Source organism: Bos indicus, chromosome 5 (genome assembly GCF_029378745.1).
Source record: "Bos indicus isolate NIAB-ARS_2022 breed Sahiwal x Tharparkar chromosome 5, NIAB-ARS_B.indTharparkar_mat_pri_1.0, whole genome shotgun sequence".
NCBI lineage: Eukaryota > Metazoa > Chordata > Mammalia > Artiodactyla > Bovidae > Bos > Bos indicus.
Window position 1 is genome coordinate 61,059,992 of NC_091764.1, and position 22,276 is coordinate 61,082,267.

General features: G+C 38.0%; 1 protein-coding gene across 7 annotated transcripts in view; it reads left to right on the forward strand.

The window, feature by feature from the left end:
* Positions 1-8,568, forward strand: part of CFAP54 (cilia and flagella associated protein 54) — a 312,887-nt gene extending 304,319 nt beyond the window's left edge. For all 7 annotated transcript variants that reach the window (XM_070789566.1, XM_019961126.2, XM_070789565.1 and 4 more), the window contains one exon: positions 8,368-8,568. In XM_070789566.1, coding sequence (XP_070645667.1) covers positions 8,368-8,487 — 120 coding nt within the window. In that variant the 3' untranslated portion in view covers positions 8,488-8,568. The remainder of the gene's footprint in view (positions 1-8,367) is intronic.
* Positions 8,569-22,276: the final 13,708 nt, after the last annotated feature.

The window sequence follows — 22,276 nt, forward strand, 5'->3', positions numbered from 1 at the left end:
TTTTTTATGTAAGGTTCTAGGCCTTCCATAGGGAATTCCTCAAGAAAAGTTAAGCTGCAGGCAAAATTATTGAATTTTTTCATATTCAAGTTATGGGAGGACATTATTCGAGGGAGGATATTTTTTCTGAATCTTCTTCCTACTCTTTAGTTTCTAATTCTCTTCCTCATACTCCAGAGGGGGAAATGTTCCTGAGGGTAATTAAATAAAGTGATTAATAGAAATAATACTGGGAATGTATTAAGTTTGTTTTACCATGACCCAGAAAATAAGTCTCTAGAAATCTAGTATAAAAAATTTCAATACATTAAATCTCCCATATGCTCATATTGGCTATATACTAGTATGTGTTTTTCTGCCATATTGCCATTTGTTTAATGGCTTCCCTAGTGGCTCAGATGGTCAAGAATCTGCCTGCAATGCAGGAGACTCAGGTTCAGTCCCTCGGTTGGGAAGATCCCCTGAAGAAGGAAATGGCAACCCATTCCAGTATTCTTGCCTGGAGAATCCCATGGACAGAGGAGGCTGGCGGGTACAGTCCAAGGGGTTGCAAAGAGTCAGATACAACTGAGTTAGAAGCAACTAACACACACACACACACACACACACACACACACAGAGTTAACCACTCAATTAAATATTTATGCCTTTGTGGCCCCTGAAGAACTTGTTTTCCCAGCTGTGGAAATGTGTGGACCAATAGCCTTCAATTCTCAACACTCTCCAGGAATCCATGCCTAAAGGCATGGTCTTTTTTGGTGGGGGCAGGAAGCTGTCTGTATCTAATTACTGGTTGACATGGTGAAATGACCCGACCCCCCAAAACCACAATTTAGGACAATTCTAAAGGGCCACTGCAGCTTCACCGCTTCCCATGGGGTTGGCGTGGGGTTTGTTGCGACCACGTTGCAGCCCATCTTCTCTCTCTCTGCCGAATCCTGCTTTCTCTCCTTTCCCCATGGGTGTTGATCCCAAGGGACTGCCCTGATAAACTTCCTAAAAGCTAAGTTCTATCTCAGTCTCTGCTTCCCAGGAACCTGAACCACGACAATGAGTAAAAAATAAATAAAAAATGAAGATTCCCCAACTGGTGATGAGTTCATAAGAGTGCTCAATTAATCTTTATATTGGAACTGGAAGAGTTCTAAAGGAAGTTGGAAACATTCTTGCTGGTTTAAAGTTTATTTTCTAATGTAGAAGTGAGGGGAAAACATCATACACAAGTCACCCACTCATGATTAAAAATACATTCTACAGTGTGATCCAGAGTTCAATCACATTTTCCTTTGACCTCCATTTTAACAGTTAATTTACAAATGAAATAAAGTCTGTAAAGCAATGATTCCAGCACATATCCAGTCCTCAGTAAATACAGGCTTCCTTTTTCAGAGAAACACTTTTTTCCCGGAGTTAAAAAAAAGGACTTGATAAAACTTTAAAACCATCTTATGAAAATAAAGGCAATGAGGTAAGAACAATGTCATCACATATAGAACAATATCAGGATTTATACATCTCCACAGACAGTGAGGAATAGACACTCAGTTTTACAGTACATTGAGTATAAGCATTTCTATTCAATCACCTACCCCAGAACACTGTTCCTTTAATTCTTCCTCCAACCCCTGATTATAAGCACTGAATCCTTGGTCATGAACTTGCATCTGGCCTTTATGCCTTATGTACTTCATTGTTGGTTGTATAACTCCTGCTTCCTGTTCTGATTAGAGTCTGATGTTTTGAAGGGGATTTGCCCTGTTTGATACCCTTTATTAGTTCTTTATTTGGTGAAAAAGACTTTGCTGGAGTGAGAGACCAGCCGTTCTTTCTGCACAATAGGGGTCAGGTTTCAAAAGCTCTTTTCTCTGGGACTTAGACTCTTGAGTCCTCAAAATAAGCCTGGATATGTACAGCCAAAACTTTTTACTTTTCTCTTAATGGTCTCTTTTGGTCTTAAAGGATTGTTTTCTTAAGTAGTTCCGTATAAAAAGCATATACCCATAACGGAGCTATCGGTGCAAGTGCTATTATTTTTCATCACATAGTGCCTTGGCTCAGCCTGGGGTAGGGTATGAAGGGCAGGCCATGTGTGCAGAAGGGGTACCAGGGAGGAGGAGGAAGAGTGAAGGGAAAGCCCAAAGGCATTCAGTGGCTAAACACTGCCCTAATCTATGTAATGGCAGATACAAGTCTTACAGGAGTTTCTGGACACTAGCTGATTCTACAGTTTTCTGCCACCAACTGGATGCCCAGCAAGTCAGTTCATTTCAGACACTCTGAAGAGTTAGCACAGACTCCCACAGGTGAAGGGCTCAGTCCAAGAATGCCCCCACTTCAGATGCCAGCTTAAATGAGGTGCCCAGGATACCCATGCTTCTGCCACAGCAGACTACAAATTCAGAAGTTCCCCCAGTGTTCACTAAGGTTCGATAATTTGCTATAATAACTCACAGAACTCAGGAAAACACTTTGCTTAAGTTTACTAGTTTATTATCCCAGGTGGCACTAGTGGTAAGAACCTGCCTGCCAATGCAGGAGACATAAAAGATGCAGGTTCAATCCCTTGGGCAGAAAGATCCCCTGAAGGAGAGCATGGCAACCACTCTGGTATTCTTGCCTGGAGAATCCCATGGACAGAGAAGCCTGGCAGCCAGTAGTCCATAGGGTCACAAAGAGTCATACACTGAAACAACTTACTGCACACTCAGCATGCACCAGTTTTTTGTAAAGGCTACAACTGAGGAATAGCCAAATAAAGATGCATTAGGGCAAGACATAGGGGTTGGGAGGAGCAGAATTTCCATACCCTCCTTGGGTGCATCACCCTCCCAGCACATCAGTTTGTTTACCAACCAAGAAACTCCTTAAAATGTTTGCGAGCATTTTGTTTTCTGTTTTGTTTGTTTGTTTGTGTTTTGCCCTACTGTGTGTCATGTAGGACCTTAGTACCTGGACCAGGTATCAAACCCATGCCCCCTGCAATGGAAGCATGGAGTCTCAACCGCTGGCCCTCCAGGGAAGTCCTCATCATGGAGTTTTTATTGAGGTCTTATTATGTAGGCACGGTTGATTTAGTCATTGGACATTGGTGATTGAACTCCATCTTCAGTTGCTCTTCCCTCCCCAAAGGATGAGTTATTAGACTGGATGTTTACCTCTTTAAACACATGCTTGGTTTTCCTGGTGACCAACCACATCCTGAAGCTATCTAGGCATCTTTCCTCACCTTGCTGCTGCTGCTGCTGCTAAGTTGCTTCAGTCGTTCCTCACGTTAGTCATCTTATAAGCATATGAAAGAAAATTTCCAAGGTTTTAGGAGCTCTATACAAAAAAATCAGGGACATAGACCAAATATTTATTTATTATTGTGCCATAACTGTAAAGTATGGACATCACCTAACATTGATTTTTGAACATATATCCCAATGAATGTAGTCCCCCTCAATATTAACTCCTCTCATGGAGGTGCTCTTCATGTATTTCAATAAAGAAGCCATTGTCCTGAACATTTTTGGCATCTACTTAGATGTGAAAATGGAGACGGGGCTCCTTACGTTGCAGAAATATTTTCGGCTGGACTGAAACCTTTGGTTTCGTGATCATAAGGGGCGATATGTCTGAGCAAGAATAGCCCTTTATTAAAAGGTGAACTCTACTCAAGAGCTCAAGGAAACACCATGCATAGCCAGGGTTCAGTGTTTGTAGAGTGTCAGTGCAGTGATGGTGATGGGCATCATGATTTAAGAATAGATCCTATTCTTAGGCAGTACGACTATTGAACCAGTTTTTGGAACATATGCTTTCTCTGCCATAATCTTATCTTCAATTTTTAAATTTCTTCTTCTCTGCAAAATGTCTTTTTAACAATGTTATTTCTTTAAATTTTAAAAGATTTCTATTATCTTACCAGTCTGACTCTTTGATCCGATATTATGTTTTTTTAAAAAACTTCTTTTCTGTTATATTTAAATTTTATTAATACAAAAATTCGGTTCATGAAAAAGATAATTTTGTTCCCAGAAAAGTGTGAAATTTCTATGTCTGGTAGAGTTGTTTATAAGCCTTTCTCGTATTCCTTAGAGTTGGGTGCTATTTCTGTTAGACTGGGAAGAATAACATTATTGGTTGTAATGGGATCCACTTGGTCATATAAAGTATCGAGAAACCAAATACATCTGTTAATGGTTCCCTTTCATCTAAACTTTTATTAGTTGGGTCACTAGTCATTCATGATATCAGCTCTTAAGTAAGTTAGTATCACATTATCCTTTCTACTGTGAAATGCATCTTTTTTCCCTGATCCAAAAAAAAAAAAAAAATCCAGTAAATCACTAACTTCAAAGATTCAGGTGATATAAATAAAGAAGATATAGAAAACATGGTAGGAAAAGACATGTGAGAATGCTATATAAAAATAGTATTTGTTTTCCTACCTTGAAGCTATTCTTTTTATGGCTGTGACTCTGTTTTAAGGTTCTTGAAAGGACACAAAGTTAAATCCATCTGTATCACAGTGCTTGCAATTTTTCATATCCCACTTACCAATTATGCTGTGCTGTGCTTAGTCGCTCAGTCCTGTCCGACTCTTTGTGACCCCATGGACTGTAGCCTGCCAGGCTCTTCAGTCCATGGGATTCTCCATGCAAGAATACTGGAGTGGGTTGCCATGCCCTCCTCCACTTACCAATTATAAGAGTTCAGTTCAGTTCAGTCACTCAGTCGTGTCCAACTCTTTGCGACCTCATGAATCACAGCACGCCAGGCCTCCCTGTCCATCACCAATTCCCGGAGTCTACTCCAACTCATGTTCATCGAGTCAGTGATGCCATCCAGCCATCTCATCGTCTGTTGTCCCCTTTTCTTCCTGCCCCCAATCCCTCCCAGCATCAGGGTCTTTTCCAATGAGTCAACTCTTCGCATGAGGTGGCCAAAGTACTGGAGTTTCAGCTTCAGCATCAGTCCTTCCAATGAACACCCAGGACTGATCTCATTTAGGATGAACTGGTTGGACCTCCTTGCAGTCCAAGGGACTCCCAAGAGTCTTTTCTAACATCACAGTTCAAAAGCATCAATTCTTCGGTGCTCAGCTTTCTTCACAGTCCAAATCTCACATGCATACATGACCACTGGAAAAACCATAGCCTTGACTAGACGGACCTTTGTTGGCAAAGTAATGTCTCTGCTTTTGAATATACTATCTAGGTTGGTCATAACTTTCCTTCCAAGGAATAAGTTTCTTTTAATTTCATGGCTGCAGTCACCATCTGCAGTGATTTTGGAGCCCCCAAAAATAAAGTCTGACACTGTTTCCACTGTTTCTCCATCTATTTCCCATGAAGTGATGGGACCAGTTGCCATGATCTTCGTTTTCTGAATGTTGAGCTTTAAGCCAACTTTTTCACTCTCCTGTCTCATTTTCATCAAGAGGCTTTTTAGTTCCTCTTCACTTTCTCCCATAAGGGTGGTGTCATCTGCATATCTGAGGTTATTGATATTTCTCCCGGCAATCTTGATTCCAGCTTGTGCTTCTTCCAGCCCAGCGTTTCTCATGATGTACTCTGCATATAAGTTAAATAAGCAGGGTGACAATATACAGCCTTGACGTACTCCTTTTCCTGTTTGGAACCAGTCTGTTGTTCCATATCCAGTTCTAACTGTTGCTTCCTGACCTGCATATAGGTATTTCAAGAGGCAGGTCGGGTGGTCTGGTATTCCTATCTCTAAATCTAATTATTTAGTGGTTATTTGGCTTTCTCCCTTTTTTCTTAGTCATTAACACTTAAAATCAATGAAAAGGCAACTGACATTGGGCTGAGAGAAATAAGCAGAGGTCTCAAAGAAGGTGCTCAGTAAAAAACTTAGTGGCTTAAGAAAACGCATAGATATTTTGAAGACAAAACAATTTTTCTTTCAATCAAGGAAAATAGTAAGAGCAAAGGAACAAAAGTAATAAATCTTTCATTATGGTAAAATCTAGTTTTCATGCTGAAACTCATATAAAATACAGCATTGGCAAATAACCTTTAACTCTCCAATGGCTTTCAGAACTCTTCTGAACAAGTTCAAGTCCAGGCCAGATTTTAATGAACCCCTTCAGTGTGGTCCACCTTGATTAACTTCCTTTGCCTTCCTTGTACTCTTTCATACTTTTATCCTCTCTAGGCAGGCAAAATCATCATCCTGTCTTTGATATTGCTCCTTGAATCAAAATCTACTTGAACTAAATTACAGTCTGCTACCTATCAAGGTATTTTTTCCTTTATTTCTATAAAACCTTTCCTAATCCAGGTAAAGAAACCAAGATTCTCTGCTATCTTATCCATATCAATTTGGGCTCAAGACTATTTACTAAACACATACAATACTTCTCAATAATTATATGATTGCCAATATTATCTCTGTTGAATGACAAATAAAGAAATTCTATAATTTCACTTGGAACCTAACTTTTCCTGAGAAATTCTTTAGGGAAAACCCAGAACCGTCCATAAAATTTCTGAAAGCTAATACTGGAGAAGTGTCCAAAGTGCCACAGAGACCATGGGAAAAATTTTTAATCAAGGAGATGAAAGTTGTGTTCACTGTAAAGTATTATGCACTAATGAAAGAATTGAAAAAGACACAAATAAATGGAAAGATATTATGTGTTCATGGACTGGAGAAATTAATATTGTTAAAATGACCATATTACTGAAAGAAAATGAAAGTGTTTGTCACTCAGATGTGTCTGACTTTGTGCCACCCCATGGACTGTAGCCTGCCAGGCCCCTCTGTTTATGGGATTCTCCATCTGTTACTCAAGACAGTGAAGAATCTGCCTGCCATGTAGGAGACTGTGATTCAATCCCTAGGTTGGGAAGATTCCCTGGAGAAGGGAATGGGTATCCACTCCAGTCCAGTATTCTTGCCTGGAGAATTCCATGGACAGAGGAGCCTGACAGATTGCAGTCCAGGGGGCCGCAAAGAGTCAGACATGATTGAGAAACTTAACACTTTCACTTTTTCCTAGAGTAATGAAAATAAAAACAAAAATAAACAAATGGGACCTAATTAAACTTAAAAGCTTTTGCACATCAAAGGAAACCATAAACAAAGTGAAAAGACAACCTATAGAATGGGAGAAATTATTTGCAAGTGATGAGACTGACAGTGGATTAATTTTCAAAATATATGAACAACTTATATAGCCCAATATCAAAAAAACATGTTCAGTTCAGTTCAGTCGCTCAGTTGTGTCCAACTTTTTGCGACCCCATGGACTGCAGCATGCCAGGCCTCCCTGTCCATCACCAACTCCCAGAGTTTACTCAACACATGTTCATTGAGTTGGTGATGCCATCCAACTATCTCATTCTCTGTTGTTTTGGAAAGATACTCTTTAAACTGCTAACACTAATTACTTCAGAATTAAGAAAGCATGATATTATTAATTTTCCAAGTCTTTATTATCTGAAGTTATAGAAAGTATTGGAATGCTTTTATTATTTTTTAATCCAATTGAGTGAAGAAAAAGAAATGAAAACCAGCCTCTATTTTTAAGTTCATTGTATTTTCTTCAGAATAAAAGTTTCATTTAACAAGAAAAGACATTAATAAAACTTGTCTTCTAGTTTCTTACAAGGATTTGGGGCCCCAAGGCTTTAATTCATGGTGACCATTCTACATGCTATTTGCTCATGTATCTTCACAAGTATCTAAGTCTGCATGAAGTGCTTTCCTAGAAACAAGTGAACACTTGTTTTCTTTCTTTCATGTTTGATCTTCCCACTTTCCTTCTTGCCATTCTTCCCACTTAAATAACCAGTGTGCCATGACCCCAGAAACAATCTTTATTTTCCATTTTTCAGATGACTTTGGCTGCATTAGTCCTCAACATGGTAACTGTGTGTTTCTTTCAGAAAGAAGGAACTCCAAACATAATTCGCTTCACCATGTCAGAATTTAAACTCAAAATGAGGGGGAGAGATTTGTTCACTGCGCAATGTGTTCTGAAGAGAAGTGGTTCATTAGGAACTGGACTAAAATTCCTAAACTTAAAATCATATGCAATGATTATATAAAATCAAATGATGCATATTTCTAGAAATGTCTACCATTTTATAGTCTCATTTTTGTAGATTTACAGACATGAATCTGTATGCCACTTTTATATATTCATAGATATGAGTCTTATTAGGATAGAAAATGATATATAGGACATTTCAGCAAAGTAGAGATGTGAAATTTTGTGTCTTATCTTAGGCAAGAGTTAAGAATATTTCACATAAGATCATTACCTAGAATTGGTGTTTGTGTGTTTTGAGATTGTTACTTCAGTCAACAGTTTGAAACAATGCATTTCATGAACGCTTTTATGCTTTTTCTCAGGTCCCATTTGATGTCTCGCTGCCATCTATATTCAGTCTGGAGAGACTTTTTGATCTTGCTAGTGGCTGTATCGTATCGGGAGGAAGCCTTTTCAACTGGGTGGTATCAATTATTCCCTGAACATCCTTTGTATGTTAGCCTTATAAAGGGATTGTTATTTCTTCACTTGGTTTGTAATAAACTTTCAGAGCTATCCTCTTATACTAAGCAAAATAAAATTGCTTTTTTTTATACAAGCTAAATTTATCTAAAAATCATAGTTATGAGTAATGTTTTCAATGATATTTGAATTAAAAGGTAAAGCTGTTGCTTATTAAAAACTGTCTTACAGAGCCAGTCATGGAAAATATATTTGTTCATAGTGCAACTATTCCTACTTTTGTATAATGTTGAGGTTGTCTTTGGATGCACCCATACAGCAAGACTGAAAATTAAGTCAGTGGTTCTTGACCAGGGGCAGTTTTGCCTCTCAGGTAGCATTTGGCAGTGTCCAAAGATATTTTGTTATTATTATTACTATAACTCCAAAGAGAGTGGGCTTCCCAAGTGGTAAAGAATCCATCTGCCAAGGCAGGAGACACAGGAAACACTAGTTATATCCGAGAGTCAGGAAGGTCCCCTGGAAAAGGAAATAGCAACCCACTCCAATATTCCTTGCCTTGAGGATTCCATGAACAGAGGAGCCTGGAGTGCTGCAGTCCATGGGGTTGCAAAGAGTCAGATACAACTGAGTGAACATGCAAGCACTCAGAAAGAATACTACCAGCATCTAGTGGCTAGAAGCCAGGGATGTTGTGAAATGGTCCACAATGTCCAGAAGAGCCCCCCACAACCAATCAATAATTATCTGGCAGAAATTACCTGTGCCGAGGTTAAGAATCTCTTAATATACCTCAAGTCAACTCAAAGTAATCAGTCAACTTTAGAAGTTTGTAGGTGTGGCTTGAGAAGAAATCTACAGTGAATTAGACTTTTCATATTTTATACTTCTGAGAGATAGCATTGCATAAAGTTTTAGAACATGAACTGTGGAACTATATAGACATGAATTTGAATAGTAACTTTACCACTTGCTAGTTTTGCTACTTTGAGAAAGTAATACATTCTTTAAGACTTCCTTTCCTTATCTATAGAATGGGAATGTTAATAGAATGGCTGTGAGGATTAAATTAAGTGATATGATTAAAAGGTTCTTCAGTAGCCGAAGTATATATTTTTTTTGGTTTAATATTATTTTTACAAATCATGGGGATACACTTATCTTAACAAACAGTGTATATTTCCTTTGAATTATGGATTAAGAAACGTGTCTAGCACTGAGAAAACCAGAAGGGAAAGAGACACGTGTACCCCAATGTTCATCACAGCACTGTTTATAATAGCCAAGACATGGAAGCAACCTAGATGTCCATCAGCAGATGAATGGATAAGAAAGCTGTGGTACATATACACAATGGAGTATTACTCAGCCATTAAAAAGAATACATTTGAATCAGTTCTAATGAGGTGGATGAAACTGGAGCCTATTATACAGAGTGAAGTAAGCCAGAAGGAAAAACATAAATACAGTATACTAACGCATATATATGGAATTTAGAAAGATGGTAACAATAACCCGGTGTACGAGACAGCAAAAGAGACACTGATGTATAGAACAGTCTTATGGACTCTGTGGGAGAGGGAGAGGGTGGGAAGATTTGGGAGAATGGCAATGAAACATGTAAAATATCATGTAGGAAACGAGTTGCCAGTCCAGGTTCGATGCATGATGCTGGATGCTTGGGGCTGGTACACTGGGATGGCCCAGAGGGATGGTATGGGGAGGGAGGAGGGAGGAGGGTTCGGGATGGGGAACACATGTATACCTGTGGCGGATTCATTTTGATATTTGGCAAAACTAATACAATTATGTAAAGTTTAAAAATAAAATAAAATTAGAGAGAGAGAAAAAAAAAAAAGAAACGTGTCTAGGAATGGGATTATTTTTTAAATTTTATCATATTTTGTAATATTGTCCTCCCAATTCTTTACCCAATTTTTAAAAATTTATTTTAATTGGAAGCTAATTACTTTACAATATTGTGGTGGTTTTCACCATACATTTACATGAATCAGCCATGGGTGTACATGTGTTCCCCATCCTGACCCTCCCTCCCACCTCCCTCCCCAATCCCATCCCTCAGGGTCATCCCAGTGCACCAGCCCTGAGCACTCTGTCTCATGAATCTAACCTGGACTGGTGATCTATTTCACATATGATAATATACATGTTTCAATGATATTCTCTCAAATCATCCCACCCTCACCTTCTCCCACAGAGTCCAGAAGTCTGTTTTTACATCTGTGTCTCTATTGCTGTCTTGCATACAGGGTCACTGTTACCATCTTTCTAAATTCCATATATATGTGTTAGTATACTGTATTGGTGTTTTTCTTTCTTTTTTTTTAAATTTTATTTTATTTTTTAACTTTACAATATTGTATTGGTTTTGCCATATATCGAAATGACTCCACCACAGGTATACATGTGTTCCCCATCCTGAACCCTCCTCCCTCCTCCCTCCCCATACCATCCCTCAGGGTCGTCCCAGTGCACCAGCCCCAAGCAGCCAGTATCGTGCGTGAAACCTGGACTGGCGACTCATTTCATATATGATATTATACGTATTTCAATGCCATTCTCCCAAATCATCCCACCCTCTCCCTCTCCCACAGAGTCCAAAAGACTGTTCTATACATCAGTGTCTCTTTTGCTGTCTCATATATAGAGTTATTGTTACCATCATTCTAAATTCCGTATATATGCATTAGTATACTGTATTGGTGTTTTTCTTCCTGGCTTACTTCACTCTGTATAATAGGCTCCAGTTTCATCCACCTCATTAGAACTGATTCAAATGCATTCTTTTTAATAGCTCAGCAATATTCCATTGTGTATATGTACCACAGCTTTCTTATCCATTCATCTGCCTATGGACATCTAGGTTGCTTCTGTGTCCTAGCTATTGTAAACAGTGCTGCAGTGAACATTGGGGTACACGTGTCTCTTTCAATTCTGGTTTCCTCAGTATGTATGCCCAGCAGTGGGATTGCTGGGTCATAAGGCAATTCTATTTCCAGTTTTTTTAAGGAATCTCCACACTGTTCTCCATAGTGGCTGTACTAGTTTGCATTCCCACCAATAGTGTAAGAGTGTTCCTTTTTCTCTGAACCCTCTCTGGCAGTTATTGTTTGTAGACTTTGATAGCAGCCATTCTGACCGATGTGAGATGGTACCTCATTGTGGTTTTGATTTGCATTTCTCTGATAATGAGTGATGTTGAGCATCTTTTCATGTGTTTGTTAGCCACCTATGTGTCTTCTTTGGAGAAATGTCTGTTTAGTTCTTTGGTCCATTTTTTGATTGGGTCTCTTATTTTTCTGGAATTGAGCTGCAGGAGTTGCTTGTATATTTTTGAGATTAATTCTTTGTCAGTTGCTTCACTTGCTCTTATTTTCTCCCATTCTGAAGGCTGTCTTTTCACCTTGCTTATAGTTTCCTTTATTGTGCAAAAGCTTTTAATTTTAATTAGGTCCCATTTGTTTATTTTTGCTTTTATTTCCATTACTCTGGGAGGAAGGTCATAGAGGACCTACTGTGATTTACGTCAGAGAGTGTTTTGCCTATGTTTTCCTCTAGGAGTTTTATAGTTTCTGGTCCTATGTTTAGATCTTTAATCTATTTTGAGTTTATTTTTGTGTATGGTGTTAGAAAGTGTTGTAGATTCATTCTTTTACAAGTGGTTGACCAGTTTTCCCAGCACCACTTGTTGAAGAGATTGTCTTTTCTCCATTGTATATTCTTGCCTCCTTTGTCAAAGATAGTATCCATAGATGTGTGGATTTATCTCTGGGCTTTCTATTTTGTTCCATTGATCTATATTTCTGTCTTTGTGCCAGTACCATACTGTCTTGATGATTGTTGCTTTGTAGTATAGCCTGAAGTCAGGCAGGTTGATTCCTCCAGTTCCATTCTTCTTTCTCAAGATTACTTTGGCTATTTGAGGTTTTTTTTTTATTTCCATACAAATTGTGAAATTATTTGTTTTAGTTCTGTGAAAAATACTGTTGGTAGCTTGATAGGGATTGCCATTGAATCTATAGATTGATTTGGGTAGTATACTCATTTTCACTATATTGATTCTTCCAATCCATGAACATGGTATATTTCTCCATCTATTTGTGTCATCTTTGATTTGTTTTATAGTTTCCTATATATAGGTCTTTTGTTTCTTTAGGAAGATTTATTCCTAAGTATTTTATTCTTTTCATTGCAATTGTGAATGGAATTGTTTCCTTAATTTCTCTTTCTGTTTTCTCATTGTTAGTGTATAGGAATGCAAGGGATTTCTGTGTGTTAATTTTATATCCTTCAACTTGATTAGCTCTAGTAATTTTCTGGTGGAGTCTTTAGGGTTTTCTATGTAGAGGATAATGTCATCTGCAAACAGTGAGAGTTTTACTTCTTCTTTTCCAGTCTGGATTCCTTTTATTTTTTTCTGCTCTGATTGCTGTGGCTAAAACTTCCAAAACTATGTTGAATAGAAGTGGTGAGAGTGGGCATCCTTGTCTTTTTGACCATTGAGGATAATGTTTGCTGTGGGTTTATCATATATGGCTTTTATTATGTTGAGGTATTTTCCTTCTATGCCTGCTTTCTGGAGGGTTTTTATCATAAATGGATGTTGAATTTTGTCAAAGGCTTTCTCTGCATCTATTGAGATAATCATATATATGGCTTTTATTTTTCAATTTGTTAATGTGGTATATCACATTGATTGATTTGCAAATATTGAAGAATCCTTGTGTCCCTGGGGTAAAGCCCACTTGGTCATGATGTATGATCTTTTTAATATGTTGTTGGATTCTGTTTGCTAGAATTTGGTTAAGGATTTTCGCACCTATGTTCATCAGTGATATTGGCCTGTAGTTTTCTTTTTTTGTGGCATATTTGTCTGGTTTTGGTGTTAGGGTGATGGTGGCCTCATAGAATGAGTTTAGAAGTTTACTTTACTCTGCAATTTTCTGGAAGAGTTTGAGTAGGATAGGTGTTAGCTCTTCTCTAAATTTTTGGTAGAATTCAGCTGTGAAGCCATCTGGTCCTGGGCTTTTGTTTGTTGGAAGATTTCCGATTACAGTTTTGATTTCTGTGCTTGTTATGGGTCTGTTAAGATTTTCTATTTCTTCCTGGTTCAGTTTTGGAAAGTTATAGTTTTCTAAGAATTTGTCCATTTCTTCCAAGTTGTCCATTTTATTGGCATACAGTTTCTGATAGTAGTCTCTTTTGATCCTTTGTATTTCTGTGTTGTCTGTTGTGATTTCTCCAATTTCATTTCTAATTTTGTTGATTTGATAGTAGCTGAAGTATTAATAGTCATCATGCTAGGACTTGTCGTTTCCCTGCCAAACTGGAAGAGGATCGGGCATCCTGACCCACTTTGTTTAATATCAAGGAATGCTTTACACAAGTGTTTCCTACATATGGGCTCACGCATGCATATTCATGGTAAAATGAAAAAATAAGGAAACATAAATATATTTTTTCTAAAGTTAAATGTGTTCAATGAACTACTCTTTATTTGAAGATGGATTTTCTGCTTACTGTTCATGTTAAAATGGCCTTTCTTTTTAATTTTTTATTGGAAATTGAAATATAGTTGACTTACAATGTTGTGTTAGTTTCAGGTATACAGCAAAGTGATTCACACATGCACACAGACACACACACACAAACATATATATATTAACATACATATATATGTCACATATATATATTAATTTTTTACATTCTCTTGCATTATAGGTTTTTATAAGATATTGAATAGAGTTCCCTGTGCTATATGAATAAGTCACTGGTGGTTATGTATTTTATATATATTTTAATCCCTAACTCCTAATTTATCACCCCTGCCCACTTTCCCTTTTGGTAGCCATAGTTTTTCCTATGTCTGTGAGTCTATTTATGTCTTACTTAAGTTCATTTGTATAGTCTTTTAGATTCCACATATAAGAAATATATGATATTTGTCTTTGTCTTATGTCACTTAGTATAATAATTGCTGGGTCCATCCGTGTTCCTGCAAATGTCAGTATTTAATTTTTTATGGTTCACTAATACTCCAGTGTGTGTGTATATATATATATCTCCACATCTTTATCCATTCATCTGTCGATGCACACTTAGGTTGTTTCCGTGTCTTGGCTGTTGTAAATAGTGCTGCTATGAACACTGGGGTGCATGTATCTTTTCAAATTATGTTTTCCTCAAGATATATGGCTAGGAGAGAGATTACAGGATCATATAGTTGCTTGATTTTAGTTTTTTGAGGAACTTCCATACTCTTCTCCATAGTGGCTGTACCAATTCACATTCCCACCAATAGTGTATTTTCTCCACATCCTCTCTAGCATTTATTATTTGTAGACTTTTGGATGCTGGCCATTCTGACTGGTGTGAGGTAATACCTCATTGTAGTTTTGACCTGTATTTCTCCAGTAGTTAGCAATGTTGAATATCTTTTCATGTGCCTTTGGCCATCTGTATGTCTACTTTAGAGAAATATCTTTTTAGATTTCCTGCCCACTTTTTGATTGGGTTGTTTGTACTCAAAAACAAGAATTAGGATGATGATGCATGTAGGACAACTGACTCTGGGTCACAGATGAGGGAAAAAGCACATTAGCAGTTCTGCAACTTGTCCAGTGATCCCGTTCAGAGATAGAGCCAGGATCTGGCTGGAGAATTTTGACTCTTTGTTGCTGACCTGGCTTCCCCAGCCCTTTTCCCTACTCTACTGCTCTGGAAAATTTGAAAATCAAGGGAGAGGAGGACATAGCTGAACCTCAAGCTAGAACTGGAATACCTATTGGAGAACACTCTGGAAACAGTTGAAAATCACTCATAGACCTGAACGAATAACTAAAAAAGTCATGAGGTGTCTCCAGTGTGATCTGTGCCAGTATATTGATTTCCTTTGAGAAAGGTAGGTGCCTTCCTACTATTGGGCTTCCCAACTGGCTCAGAAGGTAAGGAATCTGTCTACAATGCAGGAGACCTTGGTTCAATCCCTGGGGTGGGAAGATCCACTGAAGAAGGAAATGGCAACCCCCTCCAGTATTCTTGCCTGGAGAATTTCATGGGCAGAGGAGCCTGGCGGACTACAGTCCATGGGTTCACAAAGAATCAGACACGACTGAGTGACTAACACTGTACACTTCCTAATATTACTGATAATATTTCAGCACATCTTTTACTTTCTCCCCCACATTTAGTAATGTACAGATGTTGTCGTTCGTGGGTGTTGTTTTGACTGAGAGAAATACTGTCTGAAATGGCACCGACCCTGCAATCACAGTTTCCCCACTTTAAGCCACCATTCCAGAAATTCCCCATTTCTTCTAACTTTCTGTGTAAGGCAGTGAGGAAATGTGATGAACTAGCTGAAGTACAAACAAATAGAAATTAAAAATCTACTAGGATGAAAGATGTGTTTGTTTCCAGAGATGTCTTTCAGATTTTTCTTTAAAGACCAAATTACACAATTTGCAGCTGCTTTTTTTCCCCCATGTAACATACAGTGTCTACAGATGCTTTATAGCAGGCACCTGCAATGTTTTCTATTTAATTATAACAGAGAATGACAGGAGACAACGTGAAATGGAAAGAAGAGAAGGAGAAAGCGGGGGAGGGAAGCAAGGAGGGAGAGAAGAGGAGCCAGTGCCAGCAGCTAAGTGATGGGTAATAAAACCCCAGCACTCCCCATATCTTTCTCCCTATCAATCTCCAAGAGATTGCTTTAGAAATTGACCACCTGCTGGCTATTCAAAACCTTAAATGCAATAGTCTCGGTTCAGTACACATGTAGGCACTTTCCATATTCCCCAGCCCGGTTGACTTGTTCTTCTTCACTGCATTGCAGAGGGAGAAAAATGGTACATTTCTGGAGAGTACTAGAAACTTGGCTTCAGCCTCTGGTCTGCTTTGCCCTTCTTTCCCCCCCTGGACAGTGTTATACAGATGACAGAGCAGCTCAGATGACAGAGCGTAGGGCTTCCAGAACTCTTCAAGTGCTTCCTGGTGCCCTGATCATATGGCTCTTAACAGTGCCCAAGAGCACATAGCTCTGCATTGTTATATTTCACGGTGAAGTCTTATGACTTTAGCTCAAGGGTGTCATAAGTGTGAGCCCACCCCACAGTCCTTTGGCCTTCATTTGGCTTGATGTGTACAACAATGTGTACGTCATTGTTGGGTGATGCATCTTTTAAGCTACAGGGTGTCCACAAGGCCTGGAAACTTGGGTGAGATATACATAAGATGGACATCTTCAATCCATAGAAAAATAAAATAATATTCTAAACTTAAATATTATCTATGTGTGCATAGAATTGGACAAGCCACTAACTGGGAGTTAGGGAAGAAAATAGTGGATCCAGAAGTCCACTGTTTAACCACCTTCTCATTTTCTCATGTTTGAAATGCTCATGATATATCCCTGAAAGAAACTCCCACCCATATGCCCAACGAAACATGTAAAAGTGTTCACTAATGCCTAGATTACAATAGCAAAACAAAAAAGGAAACCTGCCAAATATCCCTCATATGAAGAATGGATAAATAATAGTGTAATCACACAGTAGAGTATTATACAGAACACATGCTGCTGCTGCTGCTAAGTCACTTCAGTTGTGTCCGACTCTGTGCAACCCCATAGACGGCAGCCTACCAGGCACCCCTGTCCCTGGGATTCTCCAGGCAAGAACACTGGAGTGGGTTGCCATTTCCTTCTCCAATGCATGAAAGTGAAAAGTAAAAGTGAAGTCTCTCAGTCTTAGCGACCCCATGGACTGCAGCCTACCAGGCTCCTCTGCCCATGCGATTTTCCAGGCAAGTGGGGTGCCATTGCCTTCTCCCATACAGAACACATAAATGAATGAATAATAGACTACTACAGAGCAACTGTAAATTAATTAAAGAGACATATCAATCTGGATATGCTTCAAAAAGTAGGTTTAGCAAGAGAAAAAAAATGAGGTGACATAAAAATATATATAGGAGATACCATTTAAATAAAAATTTGATCATACACCATGATCAAGTGGGCTTTATCCCAGGGATGCAAGGATTCTTCAATATCCGCAAATCAATCAATGTAATACACCACATTTACAAATTGAAAAATAAAAACCATATGATTATCTCAATAGATGCAGAGAAAGCCTTTGACAAAATTCAACATCCATTTATGATAAAAACTCTCCAGAAAGCAGGAATAGAAGGAACATACCTCAACATAATAAAAGCTATATATGACAAACCCACAGCAAACATTATCCTCAATGGTGAAAAATTGAAAGCATTTCCTCTAAAGTCAGGAACAAGACAAGGGTGCCCACTTTCACCATTACTATTCAACATAGTTTTGGAAGTTTTGGCCACAGCAATCAGAGCAGAAAAAGAAATAAAAGGAATCCAAATTGGAAAAGAAGAAGTAAAACTCTCACTATTTGCAGATGACATGATCCTCTACATAGAAAACCCTAAAGACTTCACCAGAAAATTACTAGAACTAATCAGTGACTATAGTAAAGTTGCAGGATATAAAATCAACACACAGAAATCCCTTGCATTCCTATACACTAATAATGAGAAAACAGAAAGAGAAATTAAGGAAACAATTCCATTCACCATTGCAACGAAAAGAATAAAATACTTAGGAATATATCTACCTAAAGAAACTAAAGACCTATATATAGAAAACTATAAAACACTGGTGAAAGAAATCAAAGAGGACACTAATAGATGGAGAAATATACCATGTTCATGGATCAGAAGAATCAATATAGTGAAAATGAGTATACTACCCAAAGCAATTTATAGATTCAACGCAATCCCTATCAAGCTACCAACAGTATTCTTCACAGAGCTAGAACAAATAATTTCACAATTTGTATGGAAATACAAAAAACCTCGAATAGCCAAAGCGATCTTGAGAAAGAAGAATGGAACTGGAGGAATCAACCTACCTGACTTCAGGCTCTACTACAAAGCCACAGTTATCAAGACAGTATGGTACTGGCACAAAGACAGAAATATTGATCAATGGAATAAAATAGAAAGCCCAGAGATAAATCCACGCACATATGGACACCTTATCTTTGACAAAGGAGGCAAGAATATACAATGGATTAAAGACAATCTCTTTAACAAGTGGTGCTGGGAAATCTGGTCAACCACTTGTAAAAGAATGAAACCTGACCACTTTCTAACACCATACACAAAAATAAACTCAAAATGGATTAAAGATCTAAACGTAAGACCAGAAACTATAAAACTCCTAGAGGAGAACATAGGCAAAACACTCTCCGACATACATCACAGCAGGATCCTCTATGACCCACCTCCCAGAATATTGGAAATAAAAGCAAAAATAAACAAATGGGACCTAATTAACCTTAAAAGCTTCTGCACATCAAAGGAAACTATTAGCAAGGTGAAAAGACAGCCTTCAGAATGGGAGAAAATAATAGCAAATGAAGCAACCGACAAACAACTAATCTCAAAAATATACAAGCAACTCCTACAGCTCAACTCCAGAAAAATAAACGACCCAATCAAAAAATGGGCCAAAGAACTAAATAGACATTTCTCCAAAGAAGACATACAGATGGCTAACAAACACATGAAAAGATGCTCAACATCACTCATTATCAGAGAAATGCAAATCAAAACCACTATGAGGTACCATTTCACACCAGTCAGAATGGCTGCGATCCAAAAGTCTACAAGCAATAAATGCTGGAGAGGGTGTGGAGAAAAGGGAACCCTCTTACACTGTTGGTGGGAATGCAAACTAGTACAGCCACTATGGAGAACAGTGTGGAGATTCCTTAAAAAACTGGAAATAGAACTGCCTTATGATCCAGCAACCCCACTGCTGGGCATACACACTGAGGAAACCAGAAGGGAAAGAGACACGTGTACCCCAATGTTCATCGCAGCACTGTTTATAATAGCCAAGACATGGAAGCAACCTAGATGTCCATCAGCAGATGAATGGATAAGAAAGCCGTGGTACATATACACAATGGAGTATTACTCAGCCATTAAAAAGAATACATTTGAATCAGTTCTAATGAGGTGGATGAAACTGGAGCCTATTATACAGAGTGAAGTAAACCAGAAGGAAAAACATAAATACAGTATACTAACGCATATATATGGAATTTAGAAAGATGGTAACAATAACCCGGTGTACGAGACAGCAAAAGAGACACTGATGTATAGAACAGTCTTATGGACTCTGTGGGAGAGGGAGAGGGTGGGAAGATTTGGGAGAATGGCAATGAAACATGTAAAATATCATGTAGGAAACGAGTTGCCAGTCCAGGTTCGAAGCACGATGCTGGATGCTTGGGGCTGGTGCACTGGGACGGCCCAGAGGGATGGTATGGGGAGGGAAGAGGGAGGAGGGTTCAGGATGGGGAACACATGTATACCTGTGGCGGATTCATTTTGATACTTGGCAAAACTAATACAATAATGTAAAGTTTAAAAATAAAATTAGAAAAAAAAATTTTGAAAATAAGCAAAATGACATGTTACATAGTATTTGCGGATGTATAGCTATATACTAAACTTTTTAAAGTCAAATTAAGTAAAGATCAATACTAAATTCAAGTTTGTGGTTCCCTCTTGGATGAAGGAAGAAAATGAGGCCAAGTAAGAATTCCCCAGAGATTTTACCTGCAAAATTTTCTTTCTTAAACTGAGTGGTTGTCATATTGGTTTCTACTTTTTTGCATACACAATATATTTCATAAATTAAAAAGAAACACATCATTTACCTTCCTCATCTTGTTGGCCAACAAGCTTAATATAACTATGGGCTCACCTATTAGTAAATAACTCTTAAATGTAAGTTATGACTCTGGTCTCATTGTATAACTATAGCTGCAATGTTCACATCTAGTTCCATTATTTGGGGTTTTAATGACAGCTAAAAATAATTTAAAAACTAATGTCAAACTATGTAAGTGCCCACTTTTAGAAAACTCAGCCCATGAAAATATTAATTTTTATAAGATAGTAGAGCCCCAATAGATGTTTAATTAAATTGAGGTGGATTACCAGTGCAATTCTTATCTTTTATAAGTTCCCTAATTATACTTTATTTGATTTTCCAAAATGAGATAAATGCCAAACTTTTCATGATTGCTTAGTTATACAAAATGAGGTTCACTTGTAAAATCTACCTCCTGTCCATAATTTAAGTGTTTTTAAAAATATATTAAGGAAGAAGTTTCACCTTGCTAAAGATCATTTCCTATTTTTACTTTATACTTCTGTAAAGCTTTATGAGTTGCAACTTTTGACACTAAAATTTCCATGGCAACAGATTTTTTTTTTTGCCATAAACACAGGCATGATTAAGAAGAAGGGTTTAATGACAGCAGTTTTCTTCATAATTAAATTCATTACTTAAAATGCTGGGTTAAGAGATGTAGGAATTTTATTACAACAAAGATGTTTTCAACTGGAGCTTTTGAGATGACACAAAATTAATTGCTATTAAATTGCCTTTGGTAATATTTGATATTTAAGATAACATTTATACATTTTGTATTTAATAGCTTAGAATAGAACATGTCTAAAACCATATTCTGCCCAAGGGCTAATCACCCTGAACCCTCCCTTTAAATTGTCCACAATGTGAAAACTCAGTTGATTTCTAAGTATTCCACAACTTTTCTAATTTAATTCTCCACAACAAGATTCACATGCATTTCTTGACCTGATTTCTCTTCTTGTCATTATAAAAGCGATTCAGAACTGATGGAGAGGATTTGCAAAATACCGAAATGTACAAAGTGGAAAATAAAAGTTACTCAGAAATCCTCTACTGAGAAACAACCAATGTTAGCTTTTAAATGTTTTTCCTATAGCACATCTGTCTTCCCTAATAACCAAGAAAAAAAAAAACCTTCAGCTGAAAAGTATCGAGATTTATGGCAACTACCCATATGTCCTAAGGTTTAGCTCAGATGGGCTTTTTCAGAGTCTTGACTGGGAATATTTCTGAGTTGGGAGTATTTAATCCTGGTGGTTGGGATGAAATGCAGTTAGAAAAATCAGGATGTAAGTGAATCCAAAGGAACTGTTGAATGGTTTGGAATTCTCCTTTCAAGTAATAAGATGTATGGTAATGATCCATAGGAGGGGGAAAAAGTCCTTTGGAGGCTGTTAGTTTTGTCCTTTGGAGGCTGGTCATTTAATTCTTTCAAAGATGCATTAGTATGTCCCTGACAAACAGCTCATTCATTCATGGACCCATTTGTTCATTTGATGGATTTTTTTCTGGGCCTTTGCTTCCCGGCAGAAATGTCCCTTCTCACTCTTTTTATCTAAAAAAAGACTTATCAAGTGCCTTCTGTATGCCAGAGATTGTGCACTTGAGGAATGCCACTTAGGCAGTCCCTGCCTTCAAAAACTCACATCTAATGATCCCAGCTCTTCTTTCCAGATTCTTCTGGGATCTCTCCAACCATGAGCCTGTATTTTATCTTCCCTCTGGTGTTTCCTTGTAAACACACATATACTCTGTCACAGCCACTCTATCCTATACATGCTTATCTGCATGTCTGTTCCCCTCCTTGAGGTCAGGGAACAAGGTAGGTGAATTCTGTCAACTACAAATTGGCACTTACCATCTACCTCTACAGGACTTCCCAGGTGGCTCAGCCAGTAAAGTATCTGCCTGCAGTTCAGGAGACCTGGGTTCGACCCGTGGGTCAGAAAGATTCCCTGGAGAAGGGAATGGCAACCCATTCCAGTATTCTTGCCTGGAGAATCCCCAGGACATAGGACCCT